The 25,969-nt window shown below is 43.4% G+C and overlaps 1 protein-coding gene across 4 annotated transcripts in view; it reads right to left on the bottom strand.

Annotated features, from left to right (window-relative positions):
- Window positions 1–1,706: 1,706 nt before the first annotated feature.
- LOC145343934 (dual specificity protein phosphatase 8-like) overlaps window positions 1,707–25,969 on the bottom strand; it is a 202,374-nt gene continuing 178,111 nt past the window's right edge. For 3 of the 4 annotated variants that reach the window (XM_080190476.1, XM_080190477.1, XM_080190478.1), the window contains 4 exons: window positions 11,183–11,349; window positions 8,980–9,139; window positions 8,264–8,387; window positions 1,707–6,121 (listed from right to left, as the gene is read on the bottom strand). In XM_080190476.1, coding sequence (XP_080046602.1) covers window positions 4,933–6,121; window positions 8,264–8,387; window positions 8,980–9,139; window positions 11,183–11,349 — 1,640 coding nt within the window. In that variant the 3' untranslated portion in view covers window positions 1,707–4,932. Of the gene's footprint in view, window positions 6,122–8,263; window positions 8,388–8,979; window positions 9,140–11,182; window positions 11,350–22,887; window positions 23,537–25,969 lie in introns of those variants that run through there. The other variant, XM_080190480.1, reaches the window with a different exon arrangement.

Here is a 25,969-nt window from a genome sequence, read left to right as displayed (position 1 = left end):
GATTTGCATCTCTTATCGTCGGTTATTATGACAGGAAGTTGGAGTACTTCTTAAATTCAAGCCAGTTCTGGTTGGAAGAAAAAGTTGCAGGGACACAATGTTCAGGGGATTTATCGACTGGAGTGGGGCAAGATGTGGGGTGGTGAGAGATGACAAGGCTTCCAATTGAGGACAGCAGTATAACATCTGTCACCTTGCTCCCAATAACAAGAGGATGTTCTTAGTTTGGTCGCTGCATGTGACTGATACCCCTTTTCAATAATACTTCGCACTTCCTCAAAAGGAAATGGATGGCCAAGGTGCAGAGGGTGACTCTGCATCTGTTGATGGTTTGAAAGTGACTGACAGGAGCCAAGTGTCCTCATCTACAACTCTAGAGCAGAACTCATAATGCCAGAGAGCATGAAATAGAATGTGAACAAAGAGACAATCTTTCAGTATCATTCGTATGTTTTTATAAAAGGCTGCAAACTGTCAAGATAAGAAATAAAGATCAATAATCTCAGAAGTAAAGCTCCATTAAGAGGAAAATTATTTATCTTATTATCTGTAAATTGTGCTCAAATGCAACATTGTGTCATTTTGATGGCAGGTCACCATGACAACAATGAAATGCGGTTCTTTCCCCACCAACCCCACTGCAAAACATCATCATACATCTTTCAGCATGAAAGGATCAACAACTTCTAACTGGCCATCAGAGGTACCCTATCTCATCCATTTCATGTGCCTAAGCCATTTAATCATTTTCTTTTTCACCTGTTTATCAAGTTCCTTCTTAAGCACTGCAGTTGTCTCCTTCGATATTCACTTCTGGTGATAAATTCCATATTCAACTGAACCTTTAAGATTCTTCTAAACTCCTTTTCATACTTCTATTAATGATAAATTCTGCCCCATCATCAATTCACTGATCAAATTTACTCTTCACTATTTCAAGCTATCATTTTGTGTTCGCTCAATATTTTGTAAATGAAGATTACTGTCCCTTAATAGACTATGAGCAGGTAAGAGTATTTTGAGATAACAGAGATAATTCTTCTCTGCTTTGAACTAGAGACCGTTCAGTTCCCAGTTACACAACAGAGGAAAGAAATGAACTGAGCCTGTGCTACTATGGTCCTTGCCCACTTTGCATTGCCCAGGATTTTTAAGGCTTTCCCATATTTAAAATGGCAGTGGTGTAATGTTATGTTCCAGCTCATTTTCCTCTTGCAATGTCAATGGGTTCCCATTAGCCAAAGCCCTGGGAGTAGGTCATGGGCATGCCAAGATTGGAATATAGAAACAGGAGTAAGCCAATCCTCTCCTCGAGCCACTATTAAGTTAGACCATTTCTGACCTGTGCCACAACCCCATTTACCTGCTACAGAGGATGATAAGAGCCAGGCAGTTAGAAGGAGCCTAGCAGGATGTTAATAATTTATTTGTGCATTAAATATCCAAAAACATCTGCAGTGCTGGATGCCTTCCACATTCTGATTTTGGACAGTAGTCAGAATGGTTCCACAGCCAGCGGCCATAACCAGTTCTGCAGGCTTGTCAGGCCTATAGCACACCCTGATTCTGGTTCTGGGATACTGGCAGTGGAGCATGTCTTCCTGGAACGCAGCCATGTGAGCTGGTCCCAGAACTGCAAGGCAGGAAGTACAAAAACTTACAAAATGACCTGCAAATCCACCCGCCCTCCCCCCCCCCACCCACTCACTCACTCATGGGTAAAAATAAACAAAATTACTTCAGTCAGGCTCTGTCTGAATGTTGGAACAGGTTTGAGGAGTCAAATGGCCTACTCATATTCCTACTTTCCCTGAACACCTTCACTAAATCAGATTGTAAAAGGGGACCCAGAAATCAATATATTTTTAAGAATTTGCTTGGGTTGCTGCTATAATTTATGTTAAGAATAAAAAGAACATAATTGTGAAGTTAGAATGATAGGTGGATAAAACAAGGTGCATTGTATTACACTGTTTGCTCAGCAGAGTCCATGAAATGTGATTATTCCATATATAAACTGATTTAATAGTGTAGATAAAAAATGGGATGGAAGAGTTGTGTACTACTAGTGATGTTACCTATCTGATTCAGTAAGGGACTGGACTTTAGTAGTGCAATGTCAACACAATTCACAATAAGTTCATTGACTTTACTACCATGTGTTATCAGAAAACCTCTCACTAAATCAAATTTGATTACGTTATCTATGGCTATTAACTGTAGATGACTTGTTTTCGCTCCTGCAGGATTTAACATATCACCCTTGACAAAAGGGTGTAAGACTCATTTTCTTTCAGCATTTTTAATGGTGGCATCTCTCCCCTTCTTCCTGACCCTCAAAAGAGAAAAGGAGGAATATTCGCCGGATGCCATCAGTGTTCCTACAGCTAGCTGGCAGAATGTGCTCGAGGTTGCTCAGGTATGACTGCTCCCTCCTTCACCCCCCCCACCCAGCACCACTCCATGCAAGGAGACACTCATTTCTCTGGGTAATTTCACCACTTAATGCAGGTCAAATCAAGAGCTGAGCAGCATGGGGCTTTCTCCTATGACAATCCCCTCTCCACAGTACCATGCTATCTTCATACCTCCCTCTCGCTGAATGACTTGGTGCTCATGAACTGCAATTGCATTCTCTCTGAGGGCAGACAGCATTCTGAGATTTCCTTAAAAAATTGGAGTCATTGGCAAACTGCTAGAGCAGAAAAATTGGCAAATAGGAAAAGCAGAGTTCAGTTCCCAGAATTGTCTGATATCCCCACACAAGTTTCCTTGTGCGAAGTTGGACAATGTGTGGAAAGCTGAGAAGTTTGTCATCCCTGTTCTGCAGATGGGGAAAAGTCCCTTCTCCACTTAATTGAAACTACCTGGCAGAGTAACAGTATGGGTAACATTGCAGCAACTGTGGGAAGATCCATTGCTTGAACTATGCCAAAGGAGGGCTAAATCACAATACAACCCCATGGCCCTACAATAACAAGCCAAAAACTGGCAATAATTTTCCCCCAATGCTTAGGTGTCCAATAGACATAAAAGGGAGGGCACTGTTACTCAACCAATGTCTCTGTGAACATTGCTGGGCAGTGGGTGACAAGAGTAGAGCCACAGGCAGACTAGAAAAGAGAGGGGTCAAAACACACACAAAGGCACTATCAAAGAGAAGGGCCTTTGAAGGCAAGAAGGGAGATGGCAAAGCAGAGGTGTTGAGGGAGGAAGTTTCAAAGAACAAATTCTACCTTGGTTATTTAGAAATGGGACTCGTTTTTTTCTAATGGAAACAAAAACTGGGGGAGCATTAAAAAGTGACCGTGCAGCTCCCGTATGAATCTAATTGGTTTACTCTCTGCCCTTTAAACAAAGGTCCTGCCTGGTCAGGTCTAACTCCAGCCCTACAAAATGTGGTTGCCTCTTAAGCGCCTTCTGAAGCCTTCTAGTAAACCCCTTGGCTGTATGAAAACTGTGAGACTGCAGTAGCTCAATCAAATGGATCACCTCCACCTTCTTAGGATTGAAGTCTGGATGTCGGTCCTGTCAGTGGCACCACCACCCTGAGAGCAAACTTAAAATGAAAAGACAGCTAACTGAGTTTTCAGGAGGGCAAAATCTAAAATATAAATAACTTTGATGCTTTTTCTTTGCAGTGAGGCAGCAAAGCCAGATAAAAATACCACAAACATTTTTTTTCTCTGAGTAAAGTCTTTAATCCATCAGCAATGCAGTCACCAAGCATCTGACCAGCATTGCTCAGTTAGAAGCGAATCACATTGAAATGTCCACAGCTCCTCCTGCAGCCAGGCTGGACCAGAAATGATCCGTCTCTTTCTGTGTTTACAACAAGCTTTTCCTCATTCAGATGGCAAGGTAAGTAGAGGGAACAAGCAACGTGGCAGAGGGAGGAAACTAATGGAACATGCAACTCTGAAAGTGAGAGCATTGCTGCTCAGAGTTCTGCAGCATGGCCTTCCGATGCATCATTATCGGCATGCGTTGCCGAGGCACTGCTGCATTCCCGCCAATGGGCATGCGCAACTGGCATTCGGCGATGAAGCAGACTTGATGCCCAGCGACAGTGAGCACTTTGGGGCTCTCCAAAATGCATGTCCTTGCCTGAAATCACAAGGATCTCTGCAAATCAATCAGTTTAAAAACCTGAGATGATTTTTTTTGTTTTCTTTTATATTGTTGCTGCAGCTCGAGTACACTTCAGAAAGAACAGAGTGGGGAGGCGGGCGGGGTGGGGGGGGGAGGTGGAAGGGGGATGGGGAAAGAAAAAGCCTTTTATAATTATTATGTTTATTCAAACCTGAGGTATTTGCATCAAGCAGCCAGGATATCTTTAAACTATTCAAAAAACATTTAAATCAGCCATAATAATAGATACACCACTATTTACATTATATTAATGTCTGCATCCATTCGCAATCAGTCCACACAGATTATCTCACAGAAGGTACTTTTCCAGCCTTTAGTGTAGCAGTCTACATTTTAACTGGCTCAGTCACATACAAGGAAGGACAAAGTGCAATAAATGGCCTTCTCAGGTAGCAGTCCTGCGCAGACCAGGGTGTGATGCAAAAACAAAGGAAACATAAAACACAAAAAATATATAATTAATAAGATAAAACCAGACTTTGAGTATTGCTTGAAGTACTTAAATACCGCACTGTACAACTTTAAATGGGGTGGCCAGTTCCCTCATCTATCACCATTGCCAGAATGTGTGTGGAGAAATAAATTAGTTTTCTAAAAATGTTCAAGACAAGTCTCAAGTGAAGAGTCAACCCACTTTCTGTATCATAAGAGAGAAAAACATTTACTGCGCTTTTGTTTCTTTAAAAAAAAGTCCACAGCTTCCACATTGTCTACTTTCAGACGACAAATAACCACAGTTCCTCCCTTTCACGCAGTGAAAATAGCCCAATTCCAACGGTGTCACGACACCTCAATGATCTCCATACTGCCGGAAAAGCTGGACTGTTTCCCTATTTTCCCTAGGTCTTCCCTCGACCTGCTCTCTGACATGCCGTCCTCAAACTCCATCTGGCAGCTCCGCCTCTTGAACTGTTTCTCAATGGCTCCCTCCTCGTGCCAGCTCCGCCGTGTGTCCCTTGGCTCGGGCTGCTTCTCACGCAGCCGGACCCCCCCGTACTGCTCGCAGCCGTTCGGTGCAGTGCTGCAGCCAAAGGAGGCGTATGAAGGGGGGCCACCACTGAAGAGGTTGGTGTTTCCTGCCAGGTGGCTGGATTGGGAGTCTGTGCTAAAGTACCATGGAGTGCTGACAGAGGGGCTTGTTGAAGCCGGGGATTGTACCAGTTCTGAATGCTTCCCCCAGAGGTTGATGCCATTATTTCCCAAAGGGAGCTGCTGGGCGCTAGGAATATTCAGCAGCAGCGCCTGTTTCAGGTTGTCCTCCACATTGTTGACCTTGTGGACCGGGCAGGGAATGCCAGTCCTGGTTAAGTTTAAACTTAAGGGATGCACGGGTGAGCTGGATGGGTTTGCGAGATTGCCAATGTGCTTTGGTTTGCGCCTCTGCCGAGCTTTCGATTCGGCACTGAAGTCTGACCCTGTGGGCTTATCTGGGCTGTCCAGGCTCGGAGAGCATTGCTCAAAGCCGGGGCTGGCCATTTTGACCTCGAGTTTGCAAAGCTTTGGGATGTCATCAGAGTCCATCGGTGTGGCGGCCTTGCTGGAATTGAAGCTGACACTTGGCGAGTAGGAAGACTTGACGTCCAGTGAGAAAGAGCGCTTGAGCCGGTTGGTGTCCTGAATCCGCTCTGTGGACAGATGCAGACCATTGAGGCCCTGCTGCAAGGTGATGTGTGATGCAGTCTTCCAATCAGTTCCACTGCTCTCTGAATCACTGCATTGCTGGTTCGCATCCTTCTGCGCAGCTTGCCCTGTAATCTCGGAGGTAGGGAAGGCAGGACACATCCTTTCCAAAACGCCTCTGCAGACCTCAGTCACTTCTTTGTCGACTTCCTCCTCCTGTCTGTCTGCCTGAGGCTTCAGGGAGGTTAGGGACCGGACTTTCAGGAGCTTTAGGCTCTTTTCATACTCAAGCAGCTGCCCCATGAAGTTGAAATTGGGAGATATCGACGGCCTTCGGTCTTTGACAAACCTTTAACAAGAACAAAAAGACACTAAGTTGTTTGCAGCCAAGCATCAATTTGTCTATCATAGAAAACTACCATCCAGAGCCATCGGGATATTTTGCAGCAATAAACCTCATTATTCATTGAATAATATTTTCCTTGTATTTCTATTCACTTATTTACATGTAATAAAACATTTCAAAGTAGTTTACCCCTTCCTGTTCCCTGCAATTAAAGAAAGCTCAAAACCTAAAAACCTATAGTAATTTAGTCAATAATTGAGGATTTCCCTCCTCTCAATTTGGGTGCATCCCTGCCACAGAGAGGACCAACTCAGAGATGCCTCAGTTGCAGGTCTGGCTCAGGGCAAGAGATGGGCACTCCTGTCACTGCTAATGTGCTACATTATTCCTGCAGGGAAGAAACTTGCAGCCCTGTCAGGAGGCAGGCACCTGTTCAAAGACATCTTTGTTCCACTGAACGTATTCCTTCTGGAAGACAGGGCTTGTGCACTGCTGTTGTCAAAGTGTAGGGCCTGAGTATCTTGGTGTCCCGAGGCTCCACAACCAACTAAATGCCGGACACCAGTAAACTGATGGGATGCTCCTGCACCCAGTGATCCTACAGTTGAAGTGGCAAGAAAGGGACCAGAGACTGTTCTCCCCTCGTTTGCTAATGATTAACACACACCCTCCCACTTCTGGGTGACAGACTTGTTTCTTGACTGAACCCATGGCAGAATGTATCCCCAAGTAACATTTTTGACTTCGCCTTTCCCCACTTCTCCCAGATCTGATGTAAAAAAGTCACTGGTAGGTAGCAAGTGTGACATATGGCAGCTGACCATGTAATCTGGGCTATTGTAGCGTAATGGTGTCACCCTTCCTCCTCAACAGCAAAGCGAGCAGTGCTGAGCCAGGACTGGCACTCACAGGCACCAGCTTGTCGCTTACAGCCATCTGAACTGCTGGAACCTGCGTAATACAGGCAGAGAGGCATCAATGCTAATCTGGTCTCTTTCTGTGAGTAATTTTGGTTTTGTACTAAAGTTGAAAGTGGCTTGATGGCCATATGAACTGAGAGAGACGTTAAACTGAGCACTGATTCATTATCAACCACCCTACACTGTCAGTTAAATCCTCCTTCTCTAACTGTTCTTATATTGCACTCAACTTATGCCAAAACATACAAATATTACAAAAACAGCCACAGCTCAAGTTGGATATTGGACGTCCCTGTATGCTTACTATCCAGTTTTAACATATTGGGAAAAAAACCCCAGGCATTAGGAGTTAATTCAACTTGAATAGTTGTACGCATCTTTTATGCAGATATGGGGTTGCACTGGTAAGTCACTGTCTAGTAATCCTGAGGCAAAGGCTAATGCTCTGGGGACATAGGTTCAAATCCCACCATGGCAGTTGGTGGAATTTAAATTCAATTCAGAAATCTACAATATAACTCTCACTAATGGTGACCAACACAACTATCACTGATCGTTGTAAAAACCCATCAGATTCACTAATGTCCTTCCTTTATGGAAGAAAATCCTTCAGACTTATTTGGTCTGGCCTACATGTGACTTCAAACCCTCAGAAATGTGATTGACTTTAAACTGATCTTTAAAATGATCTAGCAAGTCATTCAGTTCAACGGCAATTAGGGATGGGCAGCAAATGCTAGCCCAGCCAACAACTCCCACATCCAATGAAAGAATAAAAAGGAAAAAAGTTCATAACGTAAGATAAAAACATATATACACATGGAGTCAGTGCTACTGAAAGCAGCCAGGACAATACAATTTCACCAGTATTATCATGTGTCACAGTCTGGCCTTGTCCCCCTCTCGTTTTCACACTCACAAACACAGTTGATTTTATTATGCATTTTATTTTGTCCAACTGTTTCATCTAAGCTGGTCAGAGTGCAATGTATAAGTTGTATGGGTAAGTTTGCTTACCAATACAATTGTCCCTCCTGAAGTCAGACCAAATGGCTGGTAACTGAAGACCTTTATGGTTCAGTTGGATAGTGCAGTGGTTGGAATGAGCTGAAGTGCTTCTCTCAAGCACTACCAAAGGGTTCGAGGGAAGGAATAAGAAACATACGCAACGTGGCAGAGACCAAAATCACTCAACTGACTCCAGCTCATGACTGGCATTATTTACCTGTACGCGTCATCGGAGGACAGGCCCATGGTTTTCATAATGTAGGCAATGGCAACCGTAGCCGATCGAGAGATCCCAGCCAAGCAATGGACAAGCACTCGGCAGTTGGAGACTTTTGCTTTGTCTAGGAAGAAGCAGTGAACAGTTTGAGTGGAATGTGTCAGCCTGCTTCTGACGTTCAGTTTAACTATTCTAGCCTATACCATATGGAAATAGAAACAGCCTAAATAGAAAGACAAACCATTCCATAATGCATTTCTCTCACAGCTCTCGAACTGAAGCCTTAGATCAAAGCCAAGGCTACACACTGCAGCTACACTAATACCACTCTGCTGAATCCCATCTTAAGAAGTCTCACAACATCAGGTTAAAGTCCAACAGGTTGATTTGGTAGCAAACTTTAACCTGGTGTTGTGAGACTTCTTTCTGTGTTTACCCCCGTCCAATGCCGTCATCTCCACATCATGACTCCCATCTTCCCAGTTATCTGTCACATGGAGATAGAATCATTGGAGACTAGAACAGGCATTTAGGAATGTGTGAACAGCATGTGCACACCCACAATTTATTTTTCTATTTCCACTCCCCCATTTTCTAAAGGCAATCACTCATATTGGGGTGCCTTATTCAGCAGTGGGCTGGGAGCTGAGGGTCCCACCACTGCCATGACCCTCTGCGGCTCTTAAAAGATGCTGAAAGCACGTCATGTTTCTCACCGATGAAAACAACAGATTCATCCAACCAGGGCAGAAGCTTCTCACAGTAGTTGTCGTTGACAGGAATGCGCATGAAGTGACTTTCTGAGATGAAGTCGGGCTTGGGACAAGAGTTGCTGGCATTAAGAACAAATGTGATTCCATTTTGTGCCATTAAGTCCTGCAACAGAAAAATGATTACCGATTAATATACATATGTCATACCAAAATATATTTCTCAAAACCTAAATATGGAATTCTTCTGACAACAGTATTTTGTAAGTAAGTCTCTCTGCACCAGGGCAAAACCAGCATGGGTGAGGCAGGAAAAAGCCCCATTGTGTGTACCTGAGATACTGGTTAGTTCTCACACATAAACACAGATGGTCACTAACTAATCAAATAGATACTGGGAAGAATTTCTTTAAAAGCAGAGAAGGGTGAGGCTGTGAAACACACTGCCACATGGAAAGGCTAAAATAGATAAGGGAAACTTGATACATCCATGAAGAGGAAGGGAACAGTGTGGCAGGGGTAGCAAAATAGCATGAAATGTGGAGTACAAGCTGTGGAGCCTTCTGGCCTGTTCTGTGTTGTAGGCTCAAAGTAATAGGACGAATTATGTCAGTGAAATGAAAGTAGTTTCAAGCTAAATTCGGCCTCTTTTTCTTAAATGTAGTTTCCTGCCCGTATTATTTATTTAAATGTAACAACTAAGAAGCAGACTGCTGCTGTGTTTTTGAGATTGTGAAAATTACAGGGTGACCATCACTGAAACCCATCCCATCAGTTTCGACTAGTCAATCCCACTCTGCTCTACTGCAAACCCATTGAGATATAGTGGCCACAATTTTCCGCTCCCATTTTTGTCTGGGGTTTCAACGTCACTTTTCCTGCCTGCCATCGGCCTTTGCCAAATTCTGGGAAAATTCCACCCAATAATTCCTTTGGTCAGAGAATGGCCGGATTTTGTGCAATCCCAAAATTGGAATCTTATAGCAAACACTCAGCCTTCTTGTCGCTAATGAAAGATCTCCTCCCCTAGAATGCAGCCTTCACTTTGTGGATGCTGACTGGTCTGCAGTCTATTTCTGATTTTCAGCATTCGTAGTTTTCATTTAAAATCAAATACTTTTTTTGGTTTTGTAACGTATTTGTTTCCTCTCTGTCTTTCCCTCTGCTAAATCTCCCTATAACATGCACCATAGTTTATCCTAAACCTCTGTTAATTCTAATTCTACAAGTGGACATTAATTAAGTAGTCTCTCCCTCCTAGGGTTGTCAACTCCTGTAGTCTCCAAGAATTAAGGATTTCCTGATTATTATTTTCCTGCATGCGGCCTGGGAGAAAATCATAGGGTATCAAAGAAGAGTTTCCTTTTTATCAAAATATTGGAGAAGGATTTTTAAAATCATTAACTGGGCAAGTGGTTAGAGGCCATGTGATGAAACCTCCAGGAACCACAGTTGGCAACTCAATTCTCTCCCAAAATGGCTGAGTTTGCTTCTTCAAATTTGATGAAATCACAGGGGCAAACCTACATTTGACCTAGACTCCATAGAAATGCGGGAAGAAGCCAGGTTTATACCTCAACTTGGAGCAAGATTCAGCACACTCCTTCATGGTCCGTGGGTGAATGTGGGCAGGAAACAGTCTCAAGATATGAAAGCCATAATGACCACTGCAGTATCACAATGCATGGGTGCACAAGGGAATTTATAACCAAGTACCAGTAAAGAGATGACAATAGGAAAATAAATCATTGAATGGTGTATTAAAATAAGATCATCAGATGCTAAAATGAGCTGCTGAAGTGATTAATCCACTCTTGCTGAAAACGTGAGCTTGAAGCCACCTGGCTGCAGTCAGGTCTGCAGAGGATGTAGAATGATCTCTGTACTAACCCAGAGGTCACATAGCATGGAATTCAGTCAGTCTGCATTGGCAACGATACGTGGAAGTGTAATTGCTGATTTTGTGCAGCTCCCACTGCCACCAGGAGAAAATATGAATGGGACAAACTGCCTAGCTCTTTCAAAGAGCTGTGACAGACACAACAGGCCAAATGATCATCTTTGGTGTGTCAGATTCTCAAGGCAAGAGATCAGATTTAAGGACTTTTTTTTTGATGAGGATAGGGAGGAGTGGGAAATTAATTTCAGGATTTGTAGGTGATTTGCCCAGATGTCCCATTCATCCCAATTGTTAGAAATGTAACTGTACCTTGTTTAGCACGTCTTTCTGCGACCCTAAGTACAAATGTGGGAGGATTCGAGTAGGACCGATGTTGGCGACAGGTAGGCACGGCTGCGAGATGCTCATTGGCAGGATAGCGGTGGGTTTGCCCTCACACAGGCCTGGGAAACACGATGAAAATGCAGCAAATCCCCCTGCAAAAAACAAAAGAAGGAAAACAAGCATGATTACATTGTTACGTCAGCAAACTTGACTTTTGTCTGCTTCACAATAATCCTCAACAGCACAAGTCCAAAAATTTATCCAAATTTTGGCTCGAACCAGGCCCAACAAGTGAAAAGCTGCAAAAAGACCTTCCTTCAAATCACACTTTTTGTGACAGGAATTCTAAACTTTAGGACCCCTGCTAATTCACACCAAACTGTGAGCTATCACTTTATAGATTGCAAAATTTTACATGAACACTATTCTGCTTCAACAACTCAAACCACTCGGGAAAAATGTTGAGATATATTTGCATAATCGCACTGAAAGATTATGGCATGCAGCAGGAGGCAAAGGATGGGGTTTTGTCCTCTCAGTCATGCTTTTCAAGCCCTGTATCATCTCCCCAAAGTAAAGGATCAAACACTCAAACACCAATGAGCTGCTATTTGGTGACTGGACGCAAACGCAGCCTTCAATCCCCCCAGAAAAGGCTTCCTACCTGTTTCCACTTCCAGAAAGAGAAAGCACTGCATTGTAACCGAGCAGAAAACACAGGAAGAAGGCACACAGTTTGTGCGTGAGGGAGAGAGAGAGAGAGAGAGGCAGCCTCTCTCAGGTGTGCAGAGCTGAATGACGTTATGCAAAACCTGGCAGCTGAACCCACATGACCACAGCTTCACTCAAGAATGATTCAATCTTTCCTGCTACACTGCGTAAATTTACACAACTCTTAATGACTGATGAGAACTGCTCTGCACAAACCGCAGAACTTCCATCCACCATCCCCCACAACAGAAACACTTTCATTGTGTTGATAACCAGCACTTGAGAACTGCTTCTGTTGTAGTCAAATGAGCTGATGAAACTGAAACGGCCAAAACCGATGCCAGGAGCATGTACTGAAGTGGAACTTGGTCATGTTACAATTTTCAGTAATCTCCAAAGCCAAAAGATCACTGAAATATTAGTACAGCTCTGTGAGAAGGTAATAACTTGCAAAGGAAGTCTGCAACTGAGGTTAACACCAGCACTTGTTTTTCTGTCTGAATCACCTTTAGACGTCTGAAACACAAACCATTTTTTTCAGTTTAGAAGAGTGCTGCTTGCCTAAGATTCAAATTGCCATCAACTGGACCTGTTCTATTCATTCAAATGAAGAGCTGATTTCATACAAAAATGAAAAACAGCACCCTGTATCACACTCAATAAACAGGAGTATAAAATGTTTTTTTCCCAGAGTTTAAAGGTCAAAGCTGTATCACAGAGTAACCTCTGATAACAGCCATGAGCTAAAAGTGCATAATCCATTATATCACACTTTGATTACAAGCATGTGTCAGGAACAGTTTTCTGTTCCTGAACTAAACTGTATGTTCTGTTAGCCAGCAAAGGAGTAGAAAGACTGGCAAACTAGATCTCATGGTGTGGAGATGCCGGTGTTGGACTGGGGTAAACACAGTAAGAAATCTCACAGCACCAGGTTAAAGTCCAACAGGTTTATTTGGTAGCAAAAGCCACTAGCTTTCGGGGCTTTGCCGAAAGCCCCGAAAGCTAGTGACGCCTGCTACTCAATAAACCTGTTGGACTTTAACCTGGTGCTGTGAGACTTCAAACTAGATCTCAACCAGGAACTCATAACACAGTGGACCTGGCACATCAGTAACATCACGTCATGAGTTCGGGTTCAGTGGGAGCATTCTTGACTGGAAGGCTTAACTGATTATGGACTCGAGCTCCACTGCGGAGACCAAACCACATATTCTAGAGTGACACTTCAACGCAGTACTGAGGGAATGAGGCACTGCCAGAGCTGCTGGATATACATTAGGCCAAGACCTGGGCTGCCCTCTCAAGCTGATGTGAAAGATCTCATGGCAGTATTTTGAAGATGAGGTGTCCTGGCCGATATTTATCCCTCGGTCACAAACAGCAGTCAATCTGGTCATCATTTCGGTGTTGGCTGTGACAACTTCTGTTCTGCACATTTTTGACATTACAATAGTGATTTCACTTCAAAAGTACACGATTGGCTGGAAAGCTCGGAGGGTGAGAAAGTCACTTTATAAATGCAAGCTAGAATCATAGAATCCCTGCAGTGCAGTGCAGAAGCCATTCAGCCCATCGAGTCTGCACCAACGCTCCAACCCAGACCCACCCACCCTACCCTATCCCTGTAACTCCAAATATTTACCCCATAAATCCCCCTAAACTAGACATTGTGGGGCCCTAAGGGACAATTCAGCCTGGTCAATCCACCTAACTGCGCTTCTTTAAACTAGGTTCATTTATTCTCTTTTTGTGTGCATTGAGATGTTAGAAAAACCATTCAAGCAGGCAAGAAAGGTCGAAAGGTATCAACCAATGAACAGGATGTCATGAGCATTTGTGAAAGTCGTGCAGGGTGGGGAAGCGTTCTGGCAGGAAACCATCATTGACTCTCTCCTTTATCACATTCACCTTCAGAAGATAAACAACTCCATTGCTATGAGATCACCCGCAATAAATGGTACTTAACAGTGAACTAAATTGGCTCCAGGAAAACAGACTCTGTTACAATAGGCCATAAAGATAAAAGTAAAGCAGGGCAACGTACATGGAAGCTCTCGCATAGAAATGGAAATTGCTGGAAACATCTGGTCAGCACCTGAAATACATTGACAGGTGGGGCACTTCCACTGAACAGCTCGGGTATTGGTCACAACCAAAATGTGCCTCTGAGGTGCTCAGTAGACACTGCTGTATTGTGTGAGACCTGCACAATGTGTAGCTTGGGTCCTGAAGAGCAGGTGTTACACAGCCACCTGCAAGCCAAATGTAAACACTTCAATGGCCAGGAAAGCCTTCTTGTCTACTCGTCTTGGTGAGCCCCATTCCTTCATCTCTACTGGTTGGCTGCACTAACCATACATGGCGACAGTAATGCAATATGAAAGGGAAACAAAAGAAAACTTGCATTTCTGTAGCGCCTGTCAGGAAGTTGCTAAATGCTTGGGATATAAATGAAGTTCTTTTCAGCAATCACTATTGTAATGTAGGGAAATAGAACATGCAATTTACACACAGTTATGTCCTATAAACAATGGCCAGATAATGGGCGGGATTCTCCAATCCCAGTTGTCCTGCCACCGAGAACAGAGCATTTGGCTCTCAGCTAAAAATTCCATTCACTGCAGTGACTCTGGAGAATCCCAGCCATGGATGAGGTCAGAGGTTTCCAGTCAATATGTTTTAGCAGTGCTGACTGAGGGGGGAATGTGGGGTTGAAATACTGAGAAAGTCTATAGAGTTCTAGGGAAAACTTTTACATAAGAACACAAGGAATGGGAGCAAGAGTAGACCACACAGCCCATTGAGATTGCTCTGCCATTCAATATGATCGTGGTTGATCTTGAGCTTCAACTCCCACTTTTCTGCCTGCTCACCGTATCCCTTAATTCGCCGACAGACCATAAATCTGATTGTCCGAGCCTTAAAACTATTCAGTGATGAAGTATCTGTAGTTCTATGAGGTGGAAAATTCCAAAGATTCACAACCCTCTCAGTCCTAAATGATTAGCCCCTTATCCTACAACTGTGCCCTGTGTTTTAGATTCCCTAACCAGCAGAAACCATCACTCAGTACCCACTCTATGAAGCCCTTTCAGAATTTTGTAGGTTTTAATGAGGTCACCTCTCATTCATCTAAACTCCAGAGAATTTACTCAGCCTCTCATCCTAGGACAATGCCCTCAACCTGAGGCTAATTTAGTGAACCTCCGCTGTACTGTCTCCAATGTAAGAATATTGCTTTTAAATATGGAAACCAAAGCTATACATAGTACTCCAGATGCGGTCTCTGTGTCCTCCCCACAGTTTACCTTTTGATCTAGTTTGGTACCATTAGCAAACTTGGATACATTACTCTCTGTTTCTTCATCTAAGTCATATATATACATAGATTGTAAATAGGTGAGGCCCCAAATCTGATCCTTGCGACACCCCACTCATTATTGTCTGCCTATGTCCACACTCTATTCTCAATCCTAGTTCACCTCTATACCTTCTATATGTTATGCTTGCCTCTATATTATTAAAAAGATTTGAGGCATTCCTTCTATTTTCTTTGTCTTTTTCCCTTTCTGGGAATTTCATTTTTGATTTCTCGCTGCCCTCCCGCATTTTCTTTTACCTCTCCTTGTCTCTCTTGCACCTTTTGGAGTTTTTGCTTTTCGTGCAGGTACATGGGGCCTTGGCCTTCAGCTCCAAGTCCCATTGGTCATGCACATGGACCTGACCAGCATAACAAATCTAAAGTGTGCATGTGCAGCTCATTCCCAGCCCATAATTTGTCAGGTCTTGAAGATGATAACCACAGACATGAAGATAAAGGTTGGTTTAGTTTAATTACGTGAACTTGTTTGTGGCACACTTGGTGGGGGGAGCGGGGTGGGGGGTGTCTTCACAGCACACCAGTGTGCTGCAGCTAATATATTACTATCAATTCCATGAGTCTTTATCTTACTTATTAACTTCTTGTGCGGCACCCTTTAGAATGCCTTTTCAAAATCCAAGTATACAACATTGACTGGGTGGCAGATTATATTTCAGTTTAACATTTAAATGCAAATATCTAACAGTGGAACTCCTTACTGACAATGCACTGAATCATGTGACCGCAGCTCTGATGTGCAGCTATAAACTCACAGCCTTCTGACCCAAGAGGCAAGAATGTCACCATTGATCAACTCCACAATCAGCAGCATTTTCTACTTGTTCCTTTATCATAACATCTAACAGTCAGAGTTGATGCAGAATGAAAAAAGACTTCCATTTGTATAACATCTTTCGTCACTGCACATCTCAAGGCACTTTACAGCCAGTGAAGTAATTTTGAAGTCTAAGTCACTGTTGTACTGTAGGAAACATGGCTGCCAATTTGGCACAGAAAGCACCCACCAACAGCAATGGAATAGTGATTAGAAAATGCTTTCTTTGAAGAGGTGGAGAGGTATTTAGGAACTGTCTTAAAACAGGACATGTGGAGTGGGGCATAGGAAAGTGTTCCAGAGCTCAATATCTAGGCTGTTGAATGCATGGCTGCCAAAGGACAGAAGCAAGAAAGTTGGGGGAAGGGTCACAGAGAAGGCCAAAGTTGGAGGAACACAGAGTTGTTGGAGGGTTTTTGGGCTGGACACAGAGATGAGAGAGGCCACAGAGGGACTAGAATAGACAGATGAAAATTTTAAAATCCAGATACTGGTTGACTGGGAAGCAAGGAAGCTCAGATAGCATCGGGGTGATAGGCAAACAGGACCTGAGGCAGGTTAGGATACAGGTAGAGATCGCTTCTTGGCCTTTGACTGAGATCAAGCATCAGATCAAGGCCATGATCAGGTACAATGCCTTTTCTTGTCAGCTTGAATCTTGTATGTCTGTTTTGTGGGGACTATGAATTGAATTAAATTTGAATTGGTTTTTGGATCAAGCAAGGAGATGGATTAAGGGCTTGCCTGGTTCTTTCTTTGCATTGGCTCTGTAACATAAATAAGGCTACAGGTACAGTTCTGGATGAGCTTGAGCCCCGTAGAATTCAAATTTGTTATCTCAGTCCAAAACTGACCATCACTTTTTGTAGAAAACAGAAAAAAACCCAGAAGAAAATGGCCAGTTTCCTTCTTAAGAAACCATAATAAAAACCAGGATCCTTTTAGCACCCTGTAGATTTAATAAAAGCTTGCCAGTCAGTCATTTATTATCCCCCCATAGTCTGTCAGTTTGCCATATGATTATTACCCAGTGCTGGCACACTATGCAAGCTTATAATACGCCCTTATAGGCCTTATGAGAGATGATGCGGAAAATTACTCTGATCTTAACAGCTGTCGCCTCAGCAGTTTCCCCTTACCCACTCTGAAAAAAGATCCTTTACATCATGACAGAGGCTAATTATTAAGGCCAGCCCTCCTGAGTGCAGTGGCTGTCTAGCTCTTTGCTAGAAGCCTTGTGTTATTTATTTGAAAAACGAAAAACAAGCCTTCCCCTCACCTCTTTCTGCTATAGTTGATTCACATTGAAGACATCACAGGCTGTCTGAACAAAAGGCAGTTCTGAAACGCAGGTGTACGTGGAATATAAAAGTTATCAGAGAACGGAAACCGTTTATATGCAAATCAAATTGGCTCAAAAGTCATCATGAAGTATGAGTTGAGAAGAGAGCAGAATTGGCAGAAAAAAACAAGACAAGGACATTGCCATTCTTGAAAACACCCTCCACCCACTGAGCTTCACTAGAGTTTCCACCAGTAACCTTGGGGTGGTGGAACTAAGGGGTTTTACTCTCACTTGTCCCAATTCCTGCCCAAACTCCGGAGTGGAACAATGACCCACTCAATAGACTCCAACAGTATCGTCACATTCCCAAAAACTTCAAATGCCAGGGCATTGGTAACATGATAGAAAGTGGACATTTACTGATCATGTGACTGACGGAATGGCACAGGGACATTGAATTATTCATTGTAAAGCATTGTCACTGCATGGGTGGGGAGAGGGTAGGGGATGAGGAGAATATGTATAAAGACTTGGGTTGATAACTAGTAAGTAATATCCATGCCACGCAAGTGACTGACAATGAACATCTCCAACCAGACAGAATATAACCACCTTCCCTTGACGGTCAATTGCATTACTATCACTGAATCCCCTCGCGCAACATCCCTGGGAGAAGAGGAGGGGGAAAGGGGGGATTAACTTGAAACTACATTCTGGAATAACTACATATATTCACTGGCTCCCAGAGAAGATTTAACATTAAGGATTCTGCAGTACATGTTTTACGGATTGAATATAAAAGTAGGGAGGTCTTGCTGCAGCTGTATAGGGCATTGGTGAGGCCGCAGCTGGAGTACTGTGTGCAGTTTTGGGCGCCGCACCTGCGCAAAGATATTTTGGCCTTGGAGGCAGTGCAGAGGAGGTTTACTAGGCTGATACCGGAGTTGAGGGGGTTGAGCTATGAGGAGAGGCTGAATAAACTGGGCTTGTACTCGTTAGAGTTTAGAAGAATGAGGGGAGATCTCATTGAGACGTATAAGATGATGAATGGGATGGATAGGATAGAGGTGGAAAGACTCTTCCCGCTCAAAAAAGACAGTAGGACTAGGGGGCACAGCCTCAAGATAAAAGGGGGGCGGTTTAGAACGGAGTTGAGGAGGAACTTCTTCACTCAAAGGGTGGTGAATCTCTGGAATTCTCTGCCCACTGAAGTGGTGGAGGCTGCCTCGCTATATTTTTAAGACGCGGGTTGATGGGTTTTTGATAGGAGAGGGGATTAAGGGTTATGGGGAGAGGGCGGGAAGGTGGAACTGAGCCACGACAGATCAGCCATGATCTTATTGAATGGCGGGGCAGGCTCGAAGGGCTGGATGGCCTACTCCTGCTCCTATTTCTTATGTTCTTATGTTCTTAAAGCCTGTTTACCATCTGCAAAACACAAATTAGGAGTGCAATAGGATATTTGCCTGGATGAGTGCAGCTCCAACTCAAAAAACTCAACACCATCCAAGACAAAGTGCACTGCAGCTACTCACAAGGCTTCTTTGACAGCCCTTTCCAAACTCCCAGCCTCTATCAGCCAGAAGAATAAAAGCAGAAGGCACATAGGAACACTGCTACTTCCAAGTCTGTCTCCAAATCACACACCACCCTAACTGCAAATGTCTTGCTGTTCCTTCATCAGCTCTGGGTCAAATTCCTTGCTTACAGCACTTGGGCAGCACCTTCAAAACATGGACTGCAGTGCTTCATGAATCACCATCTTCACAAGTACAAGTAGAGCTGTGCAATAAATTCTGGCCTTGCCAATGATACCTATTTCCTGAGCTTTTCTTTTTAAAATTGTCCCTATTTTCAATTTCATTTTCTTGGTTTCTGCAACACTCAACGAGCTCAGTGCAGTCCACACATGACAATAAAATCTATCCTAAATAATCAGTGAACTGAGCAGAAGCAATGTTGGATTTGCAACATCAAATTCAAATTTCAGTCCAATGGTTTATGAATATCAGAATATTCAAATCTCAGGAGCTTGGTAAGATTAGGGATTCACGGTCGTTCAAGAAAAGGGGAGGTGAGTGGACGTTAACAGAAACATAACACATTTGAACTGTACAGTGTGCTGCATTAACAGAAACATTACACATCCTGAATCCACACCCAGTGTAATGTTTCACCTCTCTTCCCCTCCCCACACAGCTCCAATCTGCTCTTTTGGTTGCATTACATCACCTCCTTGATTTGACAATTACATCACATCACGAATGAAGCAAAGCACAGGTGCAGGTCAATGCCCTTGCTCCGAAAGCCGGCAATAAATCATTTGGCTGGTGGGTCAGGGTACATTCTGGGGCTGAAAATCATCTCGACTCCTTAATTGGAAAGATCTGCTGCTCCCACATAATACACGGATGACTGAATTGGCCAGACGGCAGCCTATTAAATTATATCCTGGTGTTTAGTTAACCTGGAGGTGGTAACCTGATAGGTTACAAATTAAAAGGAGTTTGTTGGCTTTTTTATTTTTGGCAGAATGGCCACTGTTTTCAGCAGGTGTCCTTCATCTGGGGACTTGTATGGAGTGCTACGCAAGCATAGATAGTCAGCAGCAAGTTGTATACATTAAATGTTCATTTAATCAATTCTGAATTTAAAGGGCTTTAGGCAGAATTGGATGCCGAAACAGGATCAGCTGTGCCAGCCAGATTGAAAGCTCAATAATGTAAAGCAAGGAAGGACGAACTTGCTCACAAACACCACAACACTACAGTTACTCACCAGCCTCAGTCTGACCTTCTCATCAGTATCAGAATTCACACCATAATCAAATCGGAGCTCACAGTTTTAAGCCCTGGTTAACATGTTGTTTGTCACTAACTAGATTTATTTTAAAGTACTAATTCCTTGCTGGAGGAAATTATTCCAAATATTTCACATTTTAAGGGAACATTCTGTAGAATGGGTATTGAGACTGATTGTTGGCAAGATATTCCATTATGGGGGGACATCATAATCAATGCCAACAGAGTGACGCCCATGCAAAGTATGGCTAGTGATTACTGTGACAATGCTTCAAAACACACCGCATTGGCTATGAAGTGTGTTAGACTGTGGTTATGAAAGTGTTATATAAATTAGTGTTTATATAATACTTCCATAAAGAATATAACAATATTCTACATTAAGGATGTGAAACCGGGAAAAATCCCCCATTCCCACCCCTACTTAATTTAGGAGCACTGAGGCCAATTGTCACACTCCCTACATCTCATTCAGATTAGCTAACTCTGCATGTGATACAGAAGTTTATTGGAACAACATAACCACAGAAATATTATCTGACCTTGATGCATATCCATCAGCACCTGAATACTGATATCTGACACTTTGGCTAGTTCAACTACTTAAATGAAGGATGAATCTAAGTTCAGGTACAAGCTAAACTTATAAAAAAAACTAAGTTGCAACAAAAATAGAAACCTTGCCATTTGAACTTTTTTTAACACAAACATTATATATTGTATCTTTTCCTGCCAAAGTATGGATATGCATAAATTCTTTAAATACATGGAGTGTGGCTTTTCTCCCCCAGTTCATTTTTACAAACAAATGTTTACAACAATGCATTCAACTAATGTGATCTGCAGGTTGGAAGGTTTTAATCTTGGAAAATGGGACATTGCAGAGCGAATCTCAGCACTTGACAAGCAGCAAACTGTCTTTCTAGTTTCTGTACCTTGTGAGTGTAAACCTTATACGAGTGAACACAAAGTGGGCAGCATGCACATTAAGGCCCTCAATAAATGCGCATTCATCAGATTATCCTCAAAATGAATGCAATCCGATCACAAAGTTGCAAAAAAGCCTAACATTTAAAACAACTGGTCGAAGGACAGTTTTTGTGCAGTGTTATTAGGACCTGCAATGCAGCGCCTTAAAGCAGATTCAAGAATAACTTCCAAAATGAATTGGATTAATACTGGAAAAGGCAGCATTCGCGGAGCTCAGGGGAAGAAAGGGAAGAAGTGGGACAAATTAGTAGCTCTTTCAGTCAGCACCACTCTGATGGAGCGAGTGCCCTCCTACTGTGCAGAATGAAACCATGATTCTACAATTTTTATAATATCCAGAAGAAATGGCATTCATTTCACTGTGGAGTGCTTTTGGAATAGCTGTGCGGACTGGCTATTTAAAACTCACCACCACTCCAAAAGTGAGCAGTGTTATGAGACGTTCCAATGGTTTGATGAGTCGCTAACCTAAATCAAGTATCACTTTGTGTTAAATAATACAAGACTTGCCTCACAAGCTTGCATACTGCTGCTGGGGGAGGGGTGGGGGGTCCTCAACAATAGCACTTGGTTTTAGCTGGTTCAAAGCCTCCTGGCTGCTGTGAGCCAGATGGATGACATCATGCTGCAGTAGGCCCCATCTATGTCTGTCACTCTCAGGAGAACAGTGTGCTTCTTTACCTCTCTCAATCGCTCACTCGACAGCTCAACCACTTGTTATGTTCCATCAGACAAAGCTCCCCAGTCGTAGATCTTCCAAACCCTGCCCTCCACCCCTTAACATCCCAACACTTGTCCAGATCTTTGACATCAGTCCAGGAGATGCGTTGCCATGGAACTGTTCCAATAAATCATTTCATCTGGAGAGGGTTTTGGCTCGATTAGATAGCCCAGGCTTTGGGATGCTAATATCATTCCTGAAACATGACATCAGTGGATCTGTGGTGTACCAAAATATGCCCTAGACAGAGGCAGATGCAAGTACCACAAGACCTGTGCAAACCTACACTGCGTGTGGGGTATTTCAGATTTACACAATCAGAAACAAAAAATCTGCCCTTTGTTCCCATCAGCAATAAAGTACAAAGAGGATGTGTGATCATTATTGCTTTTACACGGTATTAGTCATAAAGCACCGAGTGTCCTCTGCAGGGTGTGCACAGTCATTACATAATTCACAAAGCATTCTCCCTCAGCTGTCACACTGTACATTATGGGCAGGATCACGTTAACTGATGAGCTGGATTCTTGGTTTAAACATTTCTTACTTCTTTATTAACCCTCCACTCGCTGTCGCCATCCAACTGGTCATTCCCACCACCATGAATAAGAATGTCTTTAGAAAGTAAATGCTTGAGAACAAGGGGCTCCGGGTCCTGTTGACTTGTACTGTAAGGTCAGTTGCACAGGGCTCCTGGCCACCTTCGGCTGGCCCTCCCAGCACCATCCTGCTGACCGCTGAAGCCCGCACCTTAACACTCTCTCTACTTCAGACAAAAAAATCTCCCGACTCCCATCAACGCCAGTTTCTACAACCGATATCACACACAGGTTCCAACAGCAGCGACTCATAAAGCTACCATATGGTGCAAACAAATATACACACGCTGCACTATATAACCGGCTCTCGTTTCTGCATTGCAACTTCAGCTGAAAAGTTGGTCTGCTCTTTAGAGTACACAAATACGCGCTTTAAATACACACCTCGGATCTCCCTTCCCTCTTTTATCCGTCTCACTCTGATCTTCAATTTCATTTCCGTTTCGTACATCTTCAAAACCAGCGATCAGGTTTATAGTATCGAATTAATAAAGGCAAATCCAGTCCGCTGGAACGGAGACCGAAATCTAGTCCGTTATTGCAGGAGTCTCAGTGCCTGTGTGTGTATATCTCTCTGTAGTATGTATCTATCTCTCCTGTTTGATTATATCTCTGTGTGTGCCTCTCTTCTGTGGATTTATGTGTGTGTCTCTCTCCCCTGTGTGTTTATATGTCTCTGTCCTGTGTGTGTGTGTGTGTGTCTCACTCCCCTGTGTGTTTATATGTCTCTGTCCTGTGTGTGTGTGTCTCACTCCCCTGTGTGTTTATATGTCTCTGTCCTGTGTGTGTGTGTGTCTCACTCCCCTGTGTGTTTATATATCTCTGTCCTGTGTGTGTCTCTCTCTCCCCTGTGTGTCTCTCTCTCCCCTGTGTGTACTGTGCTGCCCTCCTCCTTTGTGAGTGTACAGACTGCCAGCTGTGCTGCAGCAGGCTACAATGCAACACTGAGATCTGAGAGCCTTTCCAACTCATGGGTGAGGCGTGTGGAGCTCCGCATTCCTGACTCACCGCGTAAATATGCGGCTACCTTTCAGTCTCAAAGCGGCAGGCAATGTGTTTTCCAAAAAGAATCTCATTTTGCTTTTGCCTTTCTTTTCTTGGGGGGCGGGGGGCGCTACATGCGGTCGGAAGGAAAAGGTGCAGTTTCTGAGAGACTCCAGTTAAGATTTCCTGTTGGGGTGTTCAGTGCCAATCCCCCTTCTTCTTTCAATTCAACTTTTCAGCATATTTGGCAGTCAGATAATCGCTCTTTTCCTTTCAGCAATTTGCAAAATTTTCCATTGCTAAATAATGAGTTTTTAATTTAAAAAAAATCTTGTTTACTACAAGCTGCAGTGACTAACCTTTCGGGGAAACAGCGGGATGATGTGCAGCATAAGGCAGGCGGGCAGTGCAACACATGCGGACTGCTGTTAAATGTGGGCCATTATGCATTGTGTCCCAGGAATGAATGGGACACACAGCAGAAGGACACTTGTTAAACACTTTAACGCTTCAAGTGGTGCGAGGCGGTGCCCCCCGCCCGTACAAAAGAGGAGCAGTTTCACTTCAATGACCTTTAACCCTTTGTGCTGGTGTGGAGTTTATAGAGCAGGTCTGGGGCACTCTTTCTTGCACTGCAGTGTGTGTGTGCAGTGAAGCTGCCCTTTAAATCTAGGCTCCGCTGCCATTGATTAGTTCAGTTTTAGATGCAGGACCACCTGCCCCCACCTTCTTTGCTGGGGAGGGGGAAGAAGAGCATTTTAGACACATTGCAAGTCCCAATCTGAAAGCGCCGTGTTATAGTCTGTCACATTTTTGTCACATGTATTGGGATACAGTGAAAAAGTATTGTTTCTTGTGTGCTACACAGTGTAATATTCGTTTCAGATATCTCGTGCGTGCAAACAAACTATTTCCATCAGAATTATAAGCCCCTGGATAGAGAAGGAGTTTATAATATTCTATAATTAGCGGGCAGGAGGAAGTAAGATAGGAAGGAAGACATTCATTGCATTGATATGACTTCTTTCACCATCTCAGGAAGGTGATTCAACTTTTTAAGTGAGGTCGCTGTTGTCAACACAGGAAAGGGTAAATGAGGTTCCAATGGCTCTCCATATCTTTTGACCATTCACCTCATTTCCCATTTTTCCCATTGGTTAAGTCCCCAACTCATGTGGGATCTAGCGCACAGTCGATGCCAGGGCCGCTGGGTGTATCCCGGAGAAACTTGCACAAGTGTTTGTTCGGGAGTCCCAGTCGGTACACGTTCTGACTTCTGCCTACTCATATGCACTGCCGAGTTAGCTGCCAGGCCTGGAATCCATCAAGCAGCCAATGTATACTGTATTCAGAAAACCCAGACATGCCAGCCACCTGGTCAAAGGGAATGAAACCTACTTGCCGCTTCAGACCTGCTTGGCCTGCAGCCCTGAACGAAAGTGACAACCAAGTGTAAAGGTAGCTGATAAGCCCGTTAAAAACTGTGTAAAGACATGTATCTTTTCGTGGACACCCATTGTGTCGGTAAGCACCCTTCTGGATTACCCAGGATAGGGAACCTCCACCAACCTCATATATATTAGCGACGAGGGTAGGCAGTGATTCTCAAATTTCTTAACACTATCATTTCAGTTGGGCTGCCCAGAAATCCTGCACAATGGACACATTTTGGCTTCAGTTATACTATCTCTAAACTACTGGGAAGTTTTCATCCAGACCCCCAAAATTATACAGTCACTTTATTGAAATGTATTTGTATCAACAGAGAGAGCTCTAATCGCCATGTGACTAATAGTGATTTGCAGCTTTTGCCTTGTTCTTCTTTCAGAACAGACAGTACAATTGTTAACTTGGCTGCTACAGGATGAGTTAAATTGTATTTGTTTCCATCTAATTTCATGGAAAGGAATATCCCAGGCTGCACACTCAGTACCACCAAAGAGTCTCCTGAAAAATGATTACCTTTGAAAGAATCTGCAGCGAATCTCACCATTAATTCCCCTTGTTCAAACTGACTCCCCCAAAATAGACAATTGGCAAAAGAACAAGAGGGGAGTTCAGAAGGATATTTTTTAATGAGTGAGCATCTGGAATGCACTGCGTGAAGGATGGTGGAAGCTGATTCAATAGCAGTTTTCAAAAGAGAATTGGATGTATAGTTGCAAAGGAAAACTAAATGCGGAGCTGAGTAGATAACGGGAAAGTAGGACTACTTGGAAAGTTTTTTCAAAGAGCTGACCCAAGTATGATGGACTGAATGGCCTGTGGTGTAAGATTCTGGATTGTTGGATGATACACTCTGGTGATTTGAAGTTACATGTCAGTCACTTAGAGTATTTATTTTATTTGTGTGTGTGTTTATTTTAATTATGTTTCATAGTCTTACTTTGACCTGATGCATAAATGGAGCCAGTTATGGGAGCTCAGAAGTTAAAGTATGAACAGCCAACTTTTTGCTCACCGATTCCAATGGAGCCCTGCA

Source organism: Carcharhinus amblyrhynchos, chromosome 6, assembly GCF_965287045.1.
Source record: "Carcharhinus amblyrhynchos chromosome 6, sCarAmb.v2.hapA, whole genome shotgun sequence".
Classification (NCBI taxonomy): domain Eukaryota; kingdom Metazoa; phylum Chordata; class Chondrichthyes; order Carcharhiniformes; family Carcharhinidae; genus Carcharhinus; species Carcharhinus amblyrhynchos.
Note: the sequence above shows the minus strand (reverse complement) of the source record. Positions and strands in the feature narration are given on the sequence as shown.